The sequence below is a fragment of the Nothobranchius furzeri genome, chromosome 10, assembly GCF_043380555.1.
Source record: "Nothobranchius furzeri strain GRZ-AD chromosome 10, NfurGRZ-RIMD1, whole genome shotgun sequence".
Taxonomy (NCBI): Eukaryota; Metazoa; Chordata; class Actinopteri; order Cyprinodontiformes; family Nothobranchiidae; genus Nothobranchius; species Nothobranchius furzeri.
The window spans coordinates 62488171-62510930 of NC_091750.1; the positions used below are offsets into that span (position 1 = coordinate 62488171).

A 22760-nucleotide genomic window follows, 5' to 3' on the forward strand; every position below is an offset into this window, starting at 1 on the left:
CCAGAGCTAGCCCCGTTCTGCTGGGGTAATGATGAGCAGGCATCCCCGCCCAACGCAGAGCAAAGCGACACACCACCTCAGACCCCAACCAGGTGAACAGCTGTTGCTCTAAAGCACGGTTATCCCACAAAAGTTGTAAGTGCATTTTCTGGTCAGCAGAGGGATGCAGAGTGTTGTCCCATGTGAAGCTGCTCAAGCTTAAGGCTCAAGAACCACTAAAACCAATTTGAAAGCAAAAGCATAAGGTGTTATAAAACTACATTTCGTGTTGCTTTAAGGATACTTAGGCATTCGCTTTTCTTGAAAGTTATCTTACTAAAGTCATTCTACAGACAAGATGGATCAGATTCAGCGCAGTTTCAATAAAAATTTAATGTGACTACGAGACAAGCACCCCATTTTTCTCATTGTGGCCTTACTCAATAAACCACTGAAAGATGTGTGTGTGTGTGTGTGTGTGCTTTGTCTGATGGATTAAATGAACAAATGCCAGATTTTCCACAATTTTCTAATGTTGTCTGAAGAAAGTATTACGAAATGAAAAGAGAGAAAAAAACAGATAAACATGTACGTTTCATTTTAGTCTGACTTAGGCATATCAAGATAGTGTAATTGTATGTTACTTTTTTATTATGTTAGCCGAAAGACAGATGGGATTACACCACAAACAACATAGAGGTATAAAAAACACCTAAAGCTCTTGAGACCAGAACAAACTGAAATAGAAGGACAAAGAGTAAATAAAAGAAGACGCTACAGGGCTAGCATTTGCAGTACTGCTGTCAGTACTCATAGAGGTTTGACACAATAACAGGTAATCAACATATTCATGGACCTTTTCAACTCTGCTCTTGGACGAAATATCACCTTTATTCGTCCTGCATATTTCATAATCAGTGGATTTGTTGGCATTCCTTACACAGAGTACTACTATGTTTTTCTCTGTTTTGTCTATATTGCTTCAGTCCTTGGAAACACAGTAGTGATGGTTCTGATCTACTTGGATCATAACCTCAGAACTCCTAAATATATTGCAGTTTTTAACCTTGCTTTTGTAGACCTGTTAGGAAACACTGTTCTGGTGCCAAAGGTGATTGATATCTTTTTATTTAATCACCTCCTCATCCCTTACATTGACTGTTTGATTTTTTGTTTTTTCTGCTACACCTGCCTTTCAATGCAGTCTCTAAACCTGGTTGCTCTCTCCTACGACCGGGTGGTGGCTATAATGTTTCCTCTGCACTATCAGACAAAGGTTACTAACAGATTCATGTTTAATTTGATAGCTTCTTTCTGGCTGTTTGTCATAATTGCTATTCTAATGCTAGTTGGTCTTCTCACTAGACTCTCTTTCTGTGATTCAGTGGTAATTAACAGCTATTTCTGTGATCATGGTCAAATCTTTGGTCTGGCATGCAATGATAATTTTCCCAGTGATGTTATTAGTTATTTGTTGCCAGTTCTCATTCTTTGGATTCCTCTATTAGTCATCTTATCAAGTTACTTTTGTATCGGCTATGCTTTGTCTAAAATAGCATCAGGTCAAGAAAGGGCAAAGGCACTGAAAACCTGCTCAGCTCACATTTCATTGGTGGCAATCTTTTTCACCCCCATTTTAATCACATTTACTATTGGTCCACAAATACATCCTAATGCTAGGATAATAAACTTGTCTCTGACTTCTGTTTTTCCTCCTATGTTGAATCCAATTATTTATGTTTTACAAACACAAGAAATCAAAAATTCAATGAAGAAATTGTTAGAAATTAGGAGAAAATCCAGAATCATGGTAAAGTGAGATCTAAATGAAGTAACAAGGAGAAATTGAGACGCACTGATGTTTAGCAGATAAAGAACATGTGTGTTTTTCAGAAGTCACAAATTGGGTGTGGACATTCAGTGAAGAAAGAATTAAAAAAAGTCTAAACATTTTTCATTGTATTGATTTTTTTATTACACAGAGCTTTGAGACTGACATTTCAAAGAAGACAATGAAGGCCTTTAAAGTGTCTTTAGCCGATTGCCTTAAATCAGTAGTTCCCAAACTTATTTAGCCGCGCACCCCCTTCTATGTCTCGACCATGGATATATATATATATGTATATAGGGCATGGATATATGTATACATATATACCGTATATATATATATAGGGGTCGGCAACCTGTTCCCATCAAAGAGCCATTATTACCCGTTTCCCACGGTAAAGAAAACACCGCAGCAGCCACGGCGTTGTGGGCGGGGCCTACCCTCAGACAGCAGAGCGCTGCTCACAACAGGTGACAGCAGCCGGTACCGGTCGCTCGTGTACGTCAAAGTTATCCTTCATAAGACGATAATCAATAAAACGATTTATATAAAATGGATCCAGAAGTTGTAGCCCGTCTCTGCCTACAATATTTTGATATTTTTCACCCTGTTGGTGGTTTTACTGAGCAGGTGCCACTTTTGTCATACGTTTCTTTTTAAAACATGTTTAGACTGTTCAGAATAAAAAATCCAGGCTCTGTCACGTTTGATTGTTGTAATTAAACTTTGTAGGTCAGAAAAGGATCCGATCATTTTGTTTTTCCCTCATTTACAGTGACGGAGATATCGGTGCAGTGCGCCTCGCTCTGGTATTAATCAAGTTAAATTTGTAAAAATTTTCACAAGAAAACAGAACAGTTAAAAGCAGGGCTTGTGTTGACTGGACAGTTCCCGTATTTGACCGTTTATTTTGACGGAGAAAGAATAGAAAGAATTACCCCGACGCATGCAGACAAACTGACATTTTATTCTACGCACATCGCAGATGTAGCTAAATCACTCAAGAAAAGATTCCCATCTGAACATCTGAGCTGGACACTGCTCAGCGCAGCTCACTGTCAGCGCATATTTGCACAGTGAGCTGAAGATGAGGAGAGGGGCTTGGAGCGCCTTGCAGAACCAGAGCGCATGCGGGAATATTCCTTCCACTGAAACGAGAGTTTTCAAAAACCGGTCTCTCAGAGAGACTTGTCACTTAGAAAATGTTCCCTGATGATGAAACTTGGCTGAATTGTGCTTAATCCTGTCTCCAATGCGGCGTCTGAGGAGAGTCCCAGAATCTCACATCGTCTTCAGCTCATAAAGCGCATATGATTACACACAAGCGTGACGCGTCAACCCAGTCACACAGTAGACCGGGTTGGACCTGTTCAGGTTTACGCAGACAATCTTTACATTTAGAATTAGCTTACAGATGTAAAATGTATGCAGTAAAATATAAAGCATTTTATTTAAATATCCATTCATTATTTTACAAGCACAGAGAGCTGCATCAGATGGATGGAAGAGCCGCATGCGGCTCCAGAGCCGCGGATTGCTGACCCCTGAGCTAGGGCATGTGCGGAGGACACACACACACACACACACACACACACACACACACACACACACACACACACACACACACACACACACACACACACACACACACACAAGCAAAATATACTTGTTTTCGATTACGTTTATTGGGCCCACTTACATTTTCTTAGGCCTAGCCACAAATGAGTTTCTGGCTACGCTAATGGTGACTTTTGACAGACTTCTCTGAGCTCCGCAGCCATTAAACTTTTCACCTCACACGCCCCCTAGCGGCAGCTCGCGCACCCCCAGGGGTGCATGCACCACACTTTGGGAATCCCTGCCTTAAACAATTCATGCCACTAAAAGTAATTTTGGATCATCTTTTATTTTTGCTTTTCATGTGTGTGTTGTTTGTTTATGCATGTTTATGTATTTAGCAGACACTTTTGTCCAAAGCGACTTACAAGTGATGATCGGCACATTGCCCTTGAGGCTAACAACAACAATAACAACAACTTGACATCAATCATGGAGAGGAGGGAAAAAAGGAGTGGACAGTAGAGAGGGGGGACGGGTGCAGGGAAGGTGCTAGTTAAGAAGATGCTCTTTGAAGAGCAGGGTCTTCAGGAGTTTCTTGAAAATTGAAAAGGAAACTGCTGTTCTGGTAGTGCTTGGAAGGTCATTCCACATTTGTGGAACGATGCATGAGAAGAGTCTGGATTGTCCTGAGCGTGGTGTAGGCACTGCTAGCCGACGATTCTGTGATGACCGGAGCGGCCGGGCCGAGATGTAAGCCTTTGCAAGAGAATTCAGGTAGATGGGAGCCGTACATTCTCGGACTTTGTATGCTAGTGTTAGCAATTTGAATTTGATGCGTGAAGCTAGCGGTAGCCAGTGGAGCTCAATGAACAGAGGAGTGACGTGTGCTCTTTTTGGCTGGTTTTTTATGTCTGTGTTATTTTTTCAGATGAAAAAGTTTAAACATGATCCTTTTTAAGTTTGTGTACTGGAATAATATGGCTTAGCAACATTATAAATGTGCATGTTACTTGCCATTTATTGCAATGTTGTTTTTGATTTGCTTTAAAGTGACTTGAAACTGTTTGTGCTCTCAACAAAACTTCTTATGGAGAAAATGCTGGAGTCGTCCTATCACTATGTCAGAGGATTTGACACCATTGCTATCCCACTTCTGACAAGGGTCAGCATTTCAGATGGACTGAAACCAGTGCCACGGCCTTCACATAACCCTTATCACGATGGAAAATTATGCTAGCAGTGTAGTAGTTGTGTTGTACTGTTGCAGTTGGAGTGCAATGACTTTCTCCTTTACAATGACCATGTCTCCCTTACCTATTTTCTAAATTTTAAATATCCAATAGACCACACTTCCTCAAGTTTGAATTTTGTTTTCACTGTGTCACTGGCAAGTCACACAGCAGGATTTAAAACATTACAGTACTAAATGTGGGGGAGTGCCCGGCACCCCCACTCCCACCATACAGACAGCTTTCACCATGCCTTATGATAAAGAACTGAGGATATGAGGAGATCAATTTTCTTTACTTTCTGAGCATGCACAATGTATATTTTCTTGGACTGATTTTTTTTTAAATGATGCTTATATTTTCACTGATGTATAATGTTGTATTTGTTTTTTGGGCAATTTTTTTTATTGCTTATTCTCAAATTTAGGCAAGGCAGCTTTATTTATAGAGCACATTTCAAACACAGAGGCAATTCAATGAACTTTATAGTTATCAGGACATGCTATGAAAGCAACATAAAAACACAAATGAAAATACACATTGATAGAATTACAGTTTATAGCTAAAGGAGAAGACAACGTTACAGCGCAGATTACAGTGGAGATGACGGATGATAAGAAACAATTCATTTAAGAAGAAGAAGAAGGAGAAGAAAATATCATTTCTATGGCGCCTTTCAAGATAAAATCACGAGGTGCTTCACAAAAACAAAAAATGTAAAAATATAAAAAAGCATTTAGAAAATGTTTAAAATATATTAAAATGAGCAAAAAATAGACAATTGTGATAGAAAAAAAATGTTAAGAAAGAGAGAAAGTGAACAGGAAAGAGGGAAATCAGTGGATCCTGAGGAAGGTGGAATAGGTGGGGAGAGCAGAATAAAGAGAGAGTGGTGAAGAAGGTCATACAAAAGCCATCCTGAACAAGTGAGTCTTCAGCTGCCTTTTAAAGGAGACCATTGAGTCCACTGATCTCAGGCTCAGGGGGAGAGAGTTCCAGAGTCTGGGGGCCACAGCAGCAGATGATCTGTCACCTTTGGTCTTTAGCCTGGTGAGCGGAACAACCAGTAGGCTTTGATCACTGGACCTCAGGGACCTGCTGGGGGTGTAGGGACTAAGAAGATCACCAATGTAAGATGGTGCTTGTCCATGTAAGGCCCTATAGACCAGAACCAGGATCTTGAAATGAACCCTGAAGTTGACTGGCAGCCAATGAAGCTGGAGGAGAAGCGGGGTGATGTGGGTATGTTTGGAGGACTTGGTCAGAAGCCGAGCACAGACATTCTGAACCACCTGTAGACGGTTCAGGGAGGTTCTGCTCAGACACGTGAAAAGAGAGTTACAGTAGTCTACGCGTGAGGAGATGAAGGTGTGGATAACTGTCTCAAGTTCAGAGCGGGACAGAATGGGACTCAGCTTAGCAATGTTCCTGAGATGGAAGAAGAAGGAGCGAATAAGAGAACTGACATGAGAATCCAGAGTGAGAGTTGGGTCAAAGGTCACGCCAAGATTCCTGACAGAAGGTTTGGTGTGAGAAGCAAATGAGCTGATGAGTACATTAAGGTTTTTTGTTTTGTTTTAAGCAACACTAGGGTTGGGTCAGATCTGAGGTCACGAGGAAGCAAATTCCTAATGTGGGCAGCATAGTGACTAAATGTATCTACACCATGTTTTGTTCTGACCCGTGGTTCTACCAGCTAATTGTTTCCAAGGGATCTTAGAGACCTATTGGGTGTATATACAGGAATGAGATCGGACATGTATTTTGGTCCCATGCCATTGAGTGATTTATAAACTAGTAGGAGCACTTTGAAATCTAATTTTGAGAACTTTTATTTCAATGCCTATTTTATATGTTGACATCTCAGCTGAACTCAATCTTTATTTATATTGCGCTTTACAGGCACGGTGGCACCAAAGTAACATAGAATAGAAAAGAAGAAGAGAGAAGAAGAAGAAAATATCATTTCTATAACGCCTCTTAAGATCACGAGGTGCTTCACAAAAACAAAAAATAGAAAATATCAAAAAGAATTTAGAAAATTATTAAAAATATATTTCAAATGAGCAAAAATAGAGAGTGAAAAGGAAAGAGGGAAATCAGTGGATCCTGAGGAAGGTGGAATGGGTAGGGAGAGCAGAACAAGAAGAGGGTGATGAAGGTCACACAAAAGCCAGCTTGAACAGGTGAATAGACTATTGATCCCACAGTGGTGAAATTCGCTTGTTACAGCAGCACCAACACTTAAGAGAATATTTTGAAGAAAAATAATAACAAAATAACAAAATACATATGTACACATAGGTAGTAGTGTAGTATTATAACTTTCAACCACTAAAAACCACAAATAAAAAAGAAAAAACTTGGGTTGCATCACTAGAAGAAGAAGAAGAAAAAGAACTAGACGATCTTTCATATAGCGCCATCCATCCATCCATTTTGATCCGCTTATCCGGAGTCGGGTCGCGGGGGCAGCAGCCAAAGGCGAGAGGCCCAGACTTCCCTCTCCCCAGCCACTTGGGCCAGCTCGTCCGGGGTAATCCCAAGGTGTTCCCTGGCCAGATAAGAGACATAGTCCCTCCACCATGCCCTGGGTCTACCTTTAGGTCTCCTCCCGGTTGGACGTGCCCGGAAAACCTCACCAGGGAGGCATCCAGGAGGCATCCTGACCAGATGCCCGAGAAGAAGAAGAAGAAGAAGAAGAAGAAGAAGAAGAAGAAAATATCATTTCTATAGCACCTCTCAAGATAAAAATCACGAGGCGCTTCAAAACAAGGCCACCTCTCGATGTCGAGGAGCAGCCGGTCTACTCCGAGCCCCTCCTGAATGACCGAGCTTCTCACCCTATCTCTAAGGGAGAGCCTAGCCACTCTTCGGGGAAAACTCATTTTGACCGCTTGTGTCCGCAATCTCGTTCTTTCGGTCACTAGCCAAAGCTCATGACCATAGGTGAGGGTAGGAACGTAGATCGACTGGTCATGTAGCGCCTCTCAAGATGAAAATCCCGAGGCGCAAAAAGTCTCTGTCAGTGCATGTGAGTCTCTCCCTTTTGGAGCTGACAGAGAAGTATAAAGCAGGCTTAACTGAAGTGGAAGCCCTTACAGAGAATGGTAGCTCATTCCAGAGCTTTGCACCTGCCACAAAGAAAGCCCTGTTTCCTCCTGTCTTTAAGGATGTTCTAGGGAATGAGAGCAGGAGAAGATTATCTGATTAAAGTGTCCGTACCAGGGTATACGGCTGTACAGTGGCGGCTGGTGAAAAATATTTTTGGTGGGGCTGTGCTATTTTTTTTAAACAAACTTGTGCTTTCTGAGCTTTGTGCACAACTTCACTATTTCCTGAATTAAGCACAGCTCTTTTATTTCCTGTCTTACATCATTGGACAAACTGATTAATCCAGGTGTGTCTGACTATTGGCAAACTGCCTTGCGGACCAAGGTTGAAAAATACTGCATTAAATTGCACATAAAATAACATGACCATAAATGGTAAATAGGCAATGCAAGAGGCAAGTAACAAAAACATTTTGTTTAATTTCAACATTTGAATGAACACGAAAAATTATGAGCAGGTCACTGTTACAGTAATGGTAGTAAACACTACTTAGACAAAATGCCAGAAATTTACACTGTTAGGACTTATGGAAAGTGGAAACACTTTCATAGGAAATAATGTCATCAGTATCCTCTTACAAATGTCATATTTCCCACTTTTTGGGACAATAAAACATTTCTGGTTCTCAATGAGATGTTTTTACTTTAAATGTAAAAACATCTCATTGAGAATCAGAAATGTTTTATTGTCCCAAAAGCTGGGAAATTTGTTTGCTGCAGCAGAAGTGTAACAAGTAAAATGGAATCAGATTGATGTATGTACAAATTTACTTGAAATACACATTTACATGATTAAATATGTATAATAGGTATGTGTGTTGAAATTAGTTTTTACAGTTATTGCACAATGTACATGTTATTAAACAAATGTCCCGGTTTGTGGGACAACCAAGGATTTCTGATTCTGATTGTCTTGTTTACAGAAATGTAATGTACAGCTTACCTCTGCACCCAGCTGCTGTTCTCCCTGTCCAAACGTCCTCCGTTTCTTTGTTGGCTGCTGCACTGATGCGCTGCATTCCTCAGTCAGAGAATGAATGGAGTCCCCAATGAGACACAAGTTCCACATCCACCTTCTGTGGATCCCAGCCGTTTTGAATAACAAACACAGAAAGCAAAATAACGCATTAGCGTGATTGCATCCAGCTAGCCACTGCTTCCTGGTGTAATTTTGGGAGAAGCATCGTGTGTACAGTTTACCCTTCTCCTTGTACTGCTGGCTTATCTTTACATCGGGCTGATCTGGTCCAAGCTCTTTGATATTAAGTTTTTCCACCATAGTTCTCCTCTTGAACGGATACTGGAGAAGAGACCGAACTGAATTCAGTGGCTGCTAAGATCCGGTATCCATGTTGTAGGCGCACTGGCGTCCATGTCTACGTCTGCGTCATGACCGTCATGAGTCACGACCAAAAACGTGCTGGAGTCGAGACTCTCCGAGTTCTACCGAACACCAACGAAAGCCTTGGCGGTAGCTCTATCGCCCATCATGCTTCTGAGACGTTCTGAAACAATGTCGACGCTGAATGGATACATTCCCATTCCTACCCTTTGATTTTCTTGTCAGCAACTGGACAACTGGTCCCGTCTTGTTTGGGCGATTGAAAAACAGCACACAGCCTCCACCGCTCGGCAGAGACCGGGAGAGATCGGCAGAGATCGGCAGAGACCGGCAGAGACCAATATAGATATATATATATATGATTTATTTTTGTTACAAAACACACAATTAACTTAGAATATGTGATTATTGTTAATTTTATTTATTTATTTTTTTTTAAATAAAAATTAAAAACACAGGGGAAACTGGGCGGGCGACGCCCTATCGCCCTCTACTGGCCAGCCGCCACAGCGGCTGTAACACTCTTTAAGTAAAATAGAACCAACCCATGCAATGATTTCAATCAACAGGCAGCCAATGCAGTTCAACAAGGACAGGAGTTGCATGGTCAAACTTCCTTTCACCGACTAGGAATATGGTAGCCGCATTTTGCACAAATTGCCACCTTGCCAAAGTGCCACAGCTCACCCCAAATAGGATTCAGTTGCTATAGTCAATGTGGGTTGTAAAAAAAACCATGAACCACTGCCTTTAAGTCATGTCGTGTTAGGGTTAAGGTTCATGTCAGGGTCATTTCAGTATATTAAAATCGGTTAAAAAGCTAATATCGAGCATCTCTAGTTAGAAGATTTAAAAGATCAAGAAAATATAAAAAGGTTTGTGTGTATGTGTATGTGTGTGTACGCATGTGCATGTGATGTGTTATTCAGATGTTATTCAGATGTTGACAAGTAAACCAGAGGGATTAGATCACTAACATGAAGGATGTATTAAAACACAAGAAGGATGGAGTCATCGTCAACACCAGCCTTGTCTGTGTCAACAGAGCTTAGACACAACAGTTTGAATACAAGATCACAATGGACCTATTCAACTCTGCTCTTGGCAGAAATATCACCTTTATCCGTCCTGCATATTTCATAATAAGTGGATTTATTGATATTCCTTATATGCAGTATTACTATGTTTTTCTTTGTTTTGTCTACATCGCTTCAGTCCTTGGAAACACAGTAGTGATGGCTGTAATCTACCTGGATCATAGCCTCAGAACTCCTAAATATGTTGCAGTTTTTAACCTTGCACTTGTGGATCTGTTAAGTAGCACTTCTCAGGTGCCGAAGGTGCTCGACATCTTTTTGTCTAACCACTTTTCCATCCCCTACATTGACTGCTTGATGTTCTTTTTTTTCTGCTATTCGTTGCTCTCACTTCAGGCTCTTAACCTGCTTGCTCTCTCCTACGACCGGGTGGTGGCTATCATGTATCCTCTGCACTATCAAAGAAAGATTACCAACAGATTTATGTTTAGTTTGATAGCTTTTTTCTGGTTATTTGCTATAGTTGCTGTCCTCACAGCAGTTGGTCTTCTCACACGACTCTCCTTCTGTAATTCAGTGGTGATCAACAGCTATTTCTGCGATCATGGTCAGATATTCAGGCTTGCATGCAATGACATGTTTCCCAGTTATGTCATTAGTTATGTGTTACCATGCCTTATTCTATGGGTTCCTCTTTTACTCATTTTATGTAGTTATCTTTGTATCGGCAATGCTTTGGCTAAAGTAGCATCAGGTAAAGAAAGAGCAAAGGCACTGAAAACCTGCACAGCTCATATTTCATTAGTGATTATGTATTTTGTCCCTTTTTTAACCACATATACTATTGGTGCACAAATACATCCCAATGCCAGGATCATAAACATGTCACTTGCTTCGGTTTTACCTCCCATGTTAAATCCAATCATTTATGTTTTACAAACACAAGAAATCAAAAATTCAATCAAGAACATAATAGAAATTAGAAGGCAGTTTAGAATCATGGTGAACTGAGATCCAGTTTAGTTCAAAAGCAAACAGAAAATAAATAAATGTTTTGAAGCAACTGTGTGCGACAGTGTGGAGATGCTTTGTTTACTAAGATGTCAGAAAAATGTTATGTTTAAGAAAACTCAGAAGTGACAAATTGTTTTTTTTATCTAGATGAAAATATATTTTAACTTAAATAAATGTATGTATGTGTATTGAAATGGAGCTGTGAAATTTTATGAACCTTTTCAAGTTTTTTGCAACATTATTCCTAGTGGGTTTTGGTAACATCTTTTTGAACATCTGACCTTATTTTATTGATGTTGTTACAGCTTTGATTCAAATAACCAGATTTCAAGGAAGACCTGTAAGGTCTTTAAATCTATTTGTAAAGCTGATTGACGCAATTTAAGTCACTGACAGAAGTGAAGCTTCCACACAACCAGGGCCACTCATTTCTCCGACTACCACCAGCAGGCTAGACGGTTCAAATGTCTTGCCCAAGAACACAACGACAGACATAGCCAGGGCATGAGTTCAGAACAGAAACCAGTAGTTACAGGGTGAACTCCTAACTCCTGGACCATCTCAGTTGTGTAAAAATTACTGGATGACAAATTTGTAATTTGCTTGCTGTAGAGATGTTTGACCTTATTGATCGACCAATAATATTGGCCGATATTGGCATTAAAATGTAATGTTGGAAAATATCGGTATCGGTTTTTACTTCTTTAATTATCCAACTTTTACGTACAATGCACATATTGTCCATCAAACTCTTCTTCTGTATCTCCTCTTTACAGGAGCCCTGAAAGGCGACACATTTTTGTGGCATTTTTCAGCTTTTTCCCTGATTCTGAACCAAAAATACCCCCCAAAAAAGTGTTTTTTCTTTTGTAAAAATTCTAATCGTTATTTTATTATTTTTTTGCTCAACCCGAAAAGGCGCACAAACACATTAAAAAAAAAGAATAAATAACCCCCCCCCCCCCCCCTAAGTTTTCTAACTATGTACTTGCTTTTAGAAATTATCCCGAGGTGACAATGGTGTTACATCCCATTTCAAACATCTGCAAAATTGCTTCTCTAGTCATTTATTCTAGTTTGACAACTCCAAGTGACATCCTATACATACATATGTCAAAAATTATTTTAGTCCTTTAATAGAATTTATGTTTTTCTATATCTTTATGTATTTATTCCAATTTTCTATTTCAACAGGGTTTAGTTCCTTAAGGGCTATTTGTCTGGAGTGTAAAAATGATAAAAGGGAATTTTTGATTTTATTTGTAAGCATCAAACTCAGCTTTCAATATTTATTTTTCTTTTATAACCAATTCACAACTGCACAATATACTTCTTGATGACTTTTTTATAAATTATTTTGACTTTTCTATTTAATTCGTATAATTTTTTTTATAAAACCCCATCTGCTTGCTACTTATTTTTATATTTTAATTTATATGGGATTATCTTTCAATAAAAAAGCCAAATTTAGACTAAAATGTATTTTTATCCTTTATATTCAGCTAATTACAGCTAAATGTTTATGACTGTATATTTTTAAATGATCTAAGCCTTTTTGGGGTGAGTGGTTGGAACAATTATTTTTACACCGGGATATTTTTGCATTAATGACAATATTGGAAAATACATTTGTCCATGAACCACATTATTAAAATGCAATATAAAAAAGATAGCGGAGAAGTCTTTTAACAATCAGCAAATAAACAACAAAACCTGATTTTTGTTTTACAACTGCAGAGTAAATTAAACCATTCTCTGCATCCATATCAGTTTTTCATCATGGTATCTTTAATGAAAGGATGTGTAGTGGCTTAGTTTGAGTAAATATGGCAAGTCATTTTAACAATTATTCAATAGCCTTACCACTTTGTAAATCCCATTTAAAACAGCAGTAATATAATTTATCCAAGTCCAAATAGCATTCATCCTAGTCTAAACTGAAAATAAAAAATAGCACAAGCAATTTTGCTGCTGGTCAAAATTACCTACTATTTAATGATATTCCAAAATTTCGAATGGGCTGTATGTGATAATGCACCTTCTAGGGTTCTGTCATCGTCATCATCATCGTCATCGTCATCATCATCATCATCATCATCAGCATCATCATCATCATCATCAACTTTACTTATATACTGCTTTTTCCATCGACCAGGAGATGAACCAAAGTACTGTACACGCATAAAAGAATAAATGAAAATAACAATGAATCCTGCAAGGGCCAACAGTGGTGTACATAAAACAAATAAAAGCAAGAGATAAAGCAAGAGATATAGAAAAAAACAACAGAATACAACAGCATTTAACTAAGGCTGAATTATCAAATATATCACTAAAACACATGCTGAGGGAATGCATTAGTATAAAACTGAGTCTTCAAGTCTTCATCCAACCTGAAAGGCGAGTTTAAAGGGACATTACGGACTTTGAATTTGTATGCTCGCGATTGCCCCCTCAGGCCAAAAGCGTAACGGCAGCTTCAATAGTAGGCTCGTGCACAAGGCGCGCAGGCTGTAGGTGCACACTCCTTAACGAAAATAACAGCTGAGACAGTCCCATGTTTGTGTGTGTAGCCTGGAGGACAGAGGACAGGAGAACACGCAGTTAATTAATTAAATAATTTGGTTCTGTACCTTTCTCTTCAGCACAGCCGACAAAGGTTTATCACAATCAGAAAAGGTTTATTGCCATTGTCAGTGAACAAACAATTCACAAACTAGGAACTTACTTCGGTACTAATGTGCTACATATAACATGAATAATAAAATTAAAAATAGAATAAAGTAGAATAAAATATAATAAAACTAGCATAAATCTTTCAGCTATAAAAAGGCAGGTAATGGTAATATGGCCGATAACGTGACATTATGTCAAGTACAGAAGACGAGCATGGTTGTGTGTTTATAAGCTGTTGACAAGTCTGACGGCAGATGGAAAGAAGCTGTTCTTATGGCGGGAGGTTCTGGTCCGGATGAACCGTAACCTCCTGCCTGAGGGAAGCGTCTCAAAAAGTCTGTGACCCGGGTGAGAAGGGTCAGCTGCTATCTGACCTGCACGCCCCCGAGTTCTGGAGACGTACAGGTCCTGGAGAGATGGAAGGCTGCAGCCAATCACCTTCTCAGCAGAGTGCACAATGTGCTGCAGTCTATTTTTGTCCCTCACTGTGGCTCCAGCATACCACACAGCGATGGAGGAGCTGAGGATGGACTCAATGATGGCCGTGTAAAACTGCACCATCAACTGGGCCGGCAGCTTGGCCTTTTTCAACTGCCGCAGAAAGTACATCCTCTGCTGGGCCTTTTTGAGCCGGGAGCTGATGGATGGCTCCCACCTAAGGCCATGTGTGATGGTGGTTCCGAGGAAGCGGAAAGAGTCCACAGTGGTGATGGGGGTGTCCGTCAGGACGAGGGGGAGAGATGTGGCTGTGACTTTCCTGAAGTCCACAATCATCTCCACTGTCTTCTGAGCATTGAGCTCCAGATTGTTGCTACTGCACCAGTACACCAGCCGTTCCACCTCCCTCCTGTAGGCGGACTCATCACCGTCAGAGATGAGCCTGATGAGGGTGGTGTCGTCCGCAAACTTGATCAGTTTAACGGAGTCATGACTCGAGGTGCAGCAGTTTGTGTACAGGGAGAAGAGCAGAGGAGAAAGTACACAGCCCTGTGGAGATCCTGTGCTAATTGTCTGGATGGTGGAAACATTCTTCCCCAGCTGCACACACTGCCTTCGGTCCGTCAGGAAGTCAGTGATCCACCTGAAGGTGGAATTGGGTACGTTGAGCATGGAGAGCTTGTCCTGGAGCAGAGCAGGGAGGATGGTATTGAACGCAGAGCTGAAGTCCACAAACAGGATCCTAGCGTAGGTTCCCGGGGAGTCCAGGTGCTGCAGGATGAAGTGGAGGGCCAGGTTGATGGCGTCGTCTACAGACCTATTGGCTCTGTATGTGAACTGCAGAGGGTCCAGGTGGGGGGAGGTGAAGGACTTGAGATGAGGGAGGACCAGGCGCTCAAAAGACTTCATGACTACAGACGTCAGCGCCACAGGCCTGTAATCATTCAGTTCAGTGACACTGGGTTTCTTAGGGACAGGAACAATGGTGGACAGCTTAAAGCAGGCTGGAACATGGCAGATCTCCAAGGAGATGGTAAAGATGTCCGTGAAGATTGGAGACAGTACCTCTGCGCAGTGTCTCAGGGTTGCGGGGGAGACACCGTCCGGGCCCGGGGATTTCCGTGGGTTTTGCTTACGGAAAACCCTAAGCACATCCACTTCTGTTACTGAGAAGGCAGTGGAGGGGGAGGGGTGGTCAGTGGGGACTGTACTATTCACAGTGGTGAAGGTGGTGGGGGAGGCATGTGACACCAGAGTGGCTGAAGAAACCTGTGCAGTAGGGGGTGTGGGGGATGGGTGTTGCACTTCAAACCTTGCATAAAAGGAGTTGAGTTGTTCAGCCAGTTGTCGGTCGTCAGCAGCATGTTGGGCTCTAGGCTTATAGTTGGTGATTTTCCTGAGCCCTCTCCAGACAGAGGCGGTGTCATTGTTAGAGAACTGCTCCTTTAGTCGCTTGTTGTACCGAGATCTCGCCTTCTTCAACTCTTTTGAGAACCGGTACTTAGCGCCCTTGTAGCTTTCTCTGTCCTTGGCTCTGTGGGCTGCTTCTTTCTCCCTCCTCAGCTGTCTCAGTTTGGGTGTGAACCAGGGCTTATCGTTGTTAAAAGTGACCCTGGTTTTTGTTGGAATAATGCTGTCCTCACAGAATTTTATGTATGACGTCACAGTGTCTGTATATTCATCTAAGTTGTCTGTGGCAGATCCAAACACGTTCCAGTCTGTTGTGTCCAGACACGTGCGAAGCTCCTCCACAGCCTTGCAGGTCCACTTCTTAGAAGTCCTCACTGCAGGCTTGGAGAGCTTCAGCCTCTGCCTATATAAGGGGATGAGGTGAATCATGGCGTGGTCTGAGAAGCCGAGAGCAGCTCGCTGCACGGCTCGATAAGCTCCACTGACTGTAGTGTAGCAGTGGTCCAGCGTGTTCTACTCTCTTGTCGGGCATTTAACAAACTGTTTATATTTAGGCAATTCCTGGCTCAGATTTGCCTTGTTAAAGTCGCCGAGGATAATAACTAGAGAGTTCGGAAAGGTCTGTTTCACACTTAAGATCTGCTCCGCAAGCGCACGTTGAGCCTCGTGTACGTCCGCGTTCGGTGGGATGTAAACAGCAGCCAGAATGAATGAAGCGAACTCATGTGGGGAGTAGAATGGCTTACAGTTTATGAAGAGGAATTCCAGGGCAGGAGAACAGTGCTGGGAAATCACAGTCACATCCGAACACCAGGCATTGTTGATGTAGAAGCAGACACCTCCACCTTTTGTCTTTCCTCCGGATAAGACCCGCTGTCTGTCTGCGCGGAGGAGCTGGAATCCCTCCAAATGGAGCGCGCAGTCCGGGATCTGCTCGTTGAGCCATGTCTCTGTGAAGCATAAGACAGAAGAGGAAGAAACGTCTCTGTTCCATCTCATCAGCAACGCCAGTTCATCCGTCTTGTTACTGAGTGAGCGGACATTGGAGAGGAAGATCCCAGGTAAAGGCGTACATGAGCCGCGTCTTCGTAGACGCACGAGCACTCCCGCACATTTTCTTTTCCTACGGCGTCTCACTTTATTAATAAAAACGTGGACCAAATCCGCCACACCCTACTAAAAAAAAACTGGAAGTAGGTCCGTCGGCATTGATGTTCTAACGTTTAGAAGCTCTTCACGGTGTAAGAGCACGCTGACACACAATTTACAGACAAAAACAAACAAAACACGCTGTACGTTAGCACCAGGGCGACCATCCTCGGCGCCATCTTAGTATTTCAATGATGGGTAAGTCCTCCTGCATGCTCAGATCATTCCCTTCCCTTGCTTGAAAAATTGTTCCAAAATTAAAGTTGAACCCACATCTTTTTTATCTGTGAATTCAATGCCGTTCGGCGAGTCTCAAATAAAAATTTGGGCATCTTACTGAAAGAAAATGTCCCATTAATGTAAAAAAGAAACTCCAAATGAACTATGTTCATACCCGGAATCAAACCCAGGTCTTCTGTATGGGAGTCAGACATCTTACAAGGTGAGCAACACTCTAGTAAAATTCACAGTATCTGTAACTTTTATATCCTTGATAAAACCTGAAACAATGTCAAACCAAAGAATGGTTTGAAGCAAAAATGGCTATTTTGTTGCTAATTTGCAGGAAATATCTAGAAGAAAGTTCTACAGAAAGTAGCTAAGGTCCTCAGAAATGTAGCTAGGTTTGTCACTAGGCATTAGGAACAGCAACAAAGTCGCTGAGTTGGCACTGCCTCTCTCTCTGCTGCTAAATCTACGGATAGCAAATGCTACGGGCTATGCCTGAGCATGAAAGCGCATGAAGCAGCCTGCTCGACCCGAGTAACTCTCTTTTTCTGTGATTTTACAGAAAAACAGGCAATCACAGTAAAAATGCCTGGGCTCATTCTACAGGACCAGGGCATTGCAGGAGAATGTATGAAGAAGAAATTTACTATTTCTATACATGTTTTGGCTGTCAAACTTCCATAATGCCCCTTTAAACAGTCATTCATCCACAAGCATGCGCACGCACACACACACACACACACACACACACACACACACACACACACACACACACACACACACACACACACACACCTGTACATTGCATGGACTGGAAATCCCAAGGTCAAAGTGGGAAACACCCCTAAGATGGTGGAGAACGAGCAAACCAAGTTCCTGTGGGAGTTCTAGATCCAGACCAACAAAATGGTTATGGCAAACCAATTGGACATTGTGGTGATGGACATACAACAGAGGACAACCATTGTGGTTGATGTAGCAAAACCAAGTGATGGCAACATCAGGAAAAAATAACACGAGAAACAAGAGAAATACCAGGGCCTCAAAGAAAAACTTGAGAAAGCCTGGAGAGTGGACACACCGGTGATGCCCATGGTCATTGAGGCACTCGGGGCAGTAACCCCCAAACTGGAAGAGTGACTAAAGCAGATCCCAGGAAAAACATCAGACATCTCTGTCCACAAACGTGCACCTCTAGGAAAAGCTAAGATACTGCACAGACCCTCAAGCTCCTAGGCCTCTGGTAGAGGACCCAAACTTGGAAGGACGAGATCACCTGTGGAGGGTAAGATGGTAATGTTTTTTTATACAGGTGCTGGCCAGTAAATTAGAATATCATCAAAAGGTTGAAAATATTTCAGTAATTCCATTCAAAACGTGAAACTTGTACATTATATTCATGCAATGCACACAGACCAATGTATTTCCAATGTTCATTACATTTAAATTTGATATTCATAAGTGACAACTAATGAAAACTCCAAATTTGGTATCTCAAAAAATTAGAATATTCTGAAAAGGCTGAATATAGAAGACACCTGCTGCCACTCTAATCAGCTGATTTACTCAAAACACCTGCAAAGGCCTTTAAAAGGTCCCTCAGTCTTGTTTTGAAGGCCCCACAATCATGGGGAAGACTTCTGACTTAACAGCTGTCCAAAAGACAATCATTGACACCTTGCACAAGGAGGGCAAGACACAAAAGGTGATTGCTAAAGAAGCTGGCTGTTCGCAGAGCTCTGTGTCCAAGCACATTAACAGACAGGCGAAGGGACGGAAAAAATGTGGTAGAAAAAAGTGTACAAGCTCTAGGGATAACCGCACCCTGCAGAGAATTGTGACGACAAACCCATTCAAAAATGTGGGGGAGATCCACAAAGAGTGGACTGCAGCTGGAGTCAGCGCTTCAAAAACCACCACGAGGAGACTCATGAAAGACATGGGATTCAGGTGTCGCATTCCGTGTGTCAAGCCACTCTTGAACAAGAAACAGCGCAAGAAGCGTCTCGCCTGGGCCAAGGACAAAAAGGACTGGACTGATGCTGAGTGGTCCAAAGTTATGTTTTCTGATGAAAGCAAGTTCTGCATTTCCTTTGGAAATCAAGGACCCAGAGTCTGGAGGAAGAGCGGAGAAGCACAGAATCCACGTTGCATGAGGTCCAGTGTAAAGTTTCCACCGTCAGTGATGGTGTGGGGTGCCATGTCATCTGCCGGTGTTGGCCCACTCTGTTTCCTGAGGTCCAGGGTCAATGCAGCCGTCTACCAGGAAGTTTTAGAGCACTTCATGCTTCCTGCTGCTGACCAACTTTATGGGGATGCAGACTTCACCTTTCAACAGGACTTGGCACCTGCACACAGTGCCAAAACCACCAGCACCTGGTTCAAGGACCATGGTATCCCTGTCCTTGATTGGCCAGCAAACTCGCCTGACCTTAACCCCATAGAAAATCTATGGGGTATTGTGAAGCGGAGGATGCAATACGCTAGACCCAACAATGCAGAGGAGCTGAAGACGACTATCAGAGCAACCTGGGCTCTCATAACACCTGAGCAGTGCCACAGACTGATCGAGTCCATGCCACGCCGCATTACTGCAATTATTGAGGCAAAAGGAGCCCCGACTAAGTATTGAGTGCTATACATGCACATTCTTTTCATGTTCATTCTTTTCAGTTGGCCAACATTAGAGAAACAAACATTTTTTCATTGGCCTTTAGAATATTCTAATTTTCTGAGATACCAGATTTGATGTTTTCATTGGTTGTCACCTATAAATATCAAAATTAAACGTAATAAACATCGGAAATACATTGGTCTGTGTGCATTGCATGAATATAATATACAAGTTTCACGTTTTGAATGGAATTACTGAAATATTTTCAACCTTTTGATGATATTCTAATTTACTGGCCAGCACCTGTATATGTATATGATATTAACATTATCACAAAATGTAAAAAATGGAAATCTTATCGGAAAATGCAGGTCAAGAAGCTTCCTGGACACCTCCTTGGTGAGGTTTTCCAGACACGTCCAACTGGGAGGAGACCCAAGGGAAGATCCAGGACACGCTGGAGGGACTATTTTTCTAAGATGCCCAGGAAAAGCCTTGGGATGCCCCTGGAGAAGCAGACCCAGTTGCTGGGTAGAGGGAATTCTAGGCCTCTCTGCTTAAGCTGCTGCCCCTGCAAGCTAACCTCGGAAAATCGAATGATAATGGGTGGATGGAGTTTTTATCTCTAATGTTGACCCGAGGGATTAGATCCCAGCATTAGGTATAAGTGTCAACGACATATAATGCAGCATAGCAAACAAGTAATCTGCAGCACAAATAAGTGGATTGATTGTCATTCCTTATGAAGTACTACTATGTTTTTCTTTGTTTTGTCTGTATAGAGCCCCGGGAGTTGACGTCACTTCTCCCGGCATGCAACAGTTCAAATCGAAACGGCACCATATTGGCAGGCAGAAGCCCGCAGCTGGACTATTTGTTATTGTCAGAAAACTCAATCAGACGGGAAATATGGTAGATTCCTGTTGTGACCCAGGATGCAGAACAGACGAGGACGACATAAGGAATGAGCTATCTACAGGATTCCCCAAGATCCGGAGCACCGCAAACGTTGGATCATTGTAATAAAACACACTAGTGACCGGGCTAAAATGAAAATGTGGGACCCCGAGAGTAGTTTTCGCTTATGAAGCGACCACTTCATATCAGGTACTTAAACCAACGTTTCCTCAACTGTGTATGGTATTTATTTTAAATGCTTTTATTACAATTCTTAGTGGGCTTCTTAAACTTATTTTGGCGTGGCTTTTTCTGTCTTATTACTCATAGCAGCAAGTAAACATCACGTAAAACGTTGCCTCGTGAGTTCTGCATGCTGCCGTTTACGTGTTTTATGATCACAGCAATTAACCGGCTAAGCTGTATTTCATTTTAAGCAATGGTTGATCAATTGTCAGATCACATATAAAAAGCACTTTGGATTGCAATTATCTGTCTCACCAAGACAGATCTCAGACAGATCCTGAGACGCTCCTGCCTGACTTTTTTTTTTTCACGGAAAAAAATCAGACTGGTGATTTCTCTTGGCGTTCAGTTGTACATTCAAACAGCACAGCACTCTATTTAAACTACTTACGTGTAAATCTGTTATTTGTCCATCCATCCATCCATTTTCATCCGCTTATCTGGAGTCGGGTTGCGGGGGCAGTAGCGTCGAGAGGCCCAGACTTCCCTCTTCCCAGCCACTTGGGCCAGCTCCTCCGGGGGAATCCCAAGGGGTTCCCCGGCCAGGTCCGGTAAGAAGTCCGCTCCAACAGCTTCTGGCGTCGGAGCGGGCAGTAGCGTCGAGAGGCCCAGACTTCCCTCTCCCCAGCCACTTGGGCCAGCTCCTACGGGGGAATCCCAAGGGGTTCCCCGGCCAGGTCCGGTAAGAAGTCCGCTCCGATAGCTTCTGGCGTTTTTAAAAAGTATCCCAGGGGCACGGTAAGGGTCGGAGATGTTTAGTCTATTTAATTTCTGACTATAGAAAACGATTTCTTTGGTTTTAAAGTGTGAAGTAAACTCCAACGAAGTAAAATCCAAGCCGATCCCGTTCAATTTGTTTACATTTGTTGCCTGCCAACATGGCGTCTACTCTCTGAGAGTCACTTGACGTCCGGAGCTCTATTGCTTTGGAAACACAGTAGTGATGGTTCTGATCTACCTGGATCATAGCCTCAGAACTCCTAAATATATTGTGATTTTTAATCTAACTTTTGTAGACCTGTTAGAAAACACTGTTCTTGTCACGTTCAGAACTTGGAAGACCTGTGATGACACCAAACACAGTAAAAAGTTAAATAAAAAGTCTTTATTAGATGTGACGTTACGGAAGAGGGCGAGGCAGGAGACAGAGTAGCAGAGGAGGCGTGGGTCAAAACCAGATCGGACAAGCAGGTACAGGGAAAAGGCTGGAGACGAGGTAGCAGACAGGCGAGGGTCGTGGTGGCAGGCAGAGTTCAAGGCAGGGGTCAGGAGTGAAAATGAGGTCCAGAGGCTGAGATCAGGCAAGGTGAAAGGCTGGAATATTTAGTGGCAAAGAGCGTTCACAAATCTGGCACTGGATGGAGAGCAGGCTGGGGGTTAAATAGCAGGGGGAGCAGGTGCTGATGAGCTGATGACAGGAACAGGTGAGATGAATGAAGTTGATGAGGTGCAGGCTGAGGTTGCTAAGGAAACAGGTCATGGCAGCAGAAGTAGAGGAGGGTGAAAGACAGGGAGTCATGACAGTTCTGGTGCCGAAAGTGATTTAATGTGACTACGAGACAAGCACCCCATTTTTCTCATTGTGGCCTTACTCAATAAACCACTGAAAGATGCGTGTGTGTGTGTGTGTGTGTGTGTGTGTGTGTGTGTGTGTGTGTGTGCTTTGTCTGATGGATTAAATGAACAAATGCCAGATTTTCCACAATTTTCTAATGTTGTCTGAAGAAAGTATTACGAAATGAAAAGAGAAAAAAACAGATAAACATGTACGTTTCATGTTAGTCTGACTTAGGCATATCAAGATAGTGTAATTGTATGTTACTTTTTTATGATGTTAGCCGAAAGACAGACGGGAATACACCACAAACAACATAGAGGTATAAAAAACACCTAAAGCTCTTGAGACCAGAACAAACTGAAAGAGAAGGACAAAGAGTAAATAAAAGAAGACGCTACAGGGCTAGCATTTGCAGTACTGCTGTCAGTACTCATAGAGGGTT

The 22760-nt window shown here is 42.1% G+C and overlaps 2 protein-coding genes across 2 annotated transcripts; both read left to right on the top strand.

Annotated features, from left to right (window-relative positions):
• Positions 1 to 829: 829 nt before the first annotated feature.
• Positions 830 to 1798, top strand: LOC107374182 (olfactory receptor 1E16-like). The gene has a single exon (XM_015942328.3). The coding sequence runs from the start codon at positions 830 to 832 to the stop codon at positions 1796 to 1798; it is 969 nt and encodes a 322-aa protein (XP_015797814.3).
• An 8332-nt stretch (positions 1799 to 10130) lies between these two features.
• On the top strand, positions 10131 to 11099 carry LOC107374184 (olfactory receptor 1E16-like). Its single transcript, XM_054731129.2, has one exon. The coding sequence runs from the start codon at positions 10131 to 10133 to the stop codon at positions 11097 to 11099; it is 969 nt and encodes a 322-aa protein (XP_054587104.2).
• Positions 11100 to 22760: the final 11661 nt, after the last annotated feature.

What these genes read in the sequence shown, in the direction of transcription:
- LOC107374182 (XM_015942328.3), top strand. Translation starts at nt 830, where the DNA reads ATGGACCTTTTCAACTCTGCTCTTGGACGAAATATCACCTTTATTCGT.
- LOC107374184 (XM_054731129.2), top strand. Translation starts at nt 10,131, where the DNA reads ATGGACCTATTCAACTCTGCTCTTGGCAGAAATATCACCTTTATCCGT.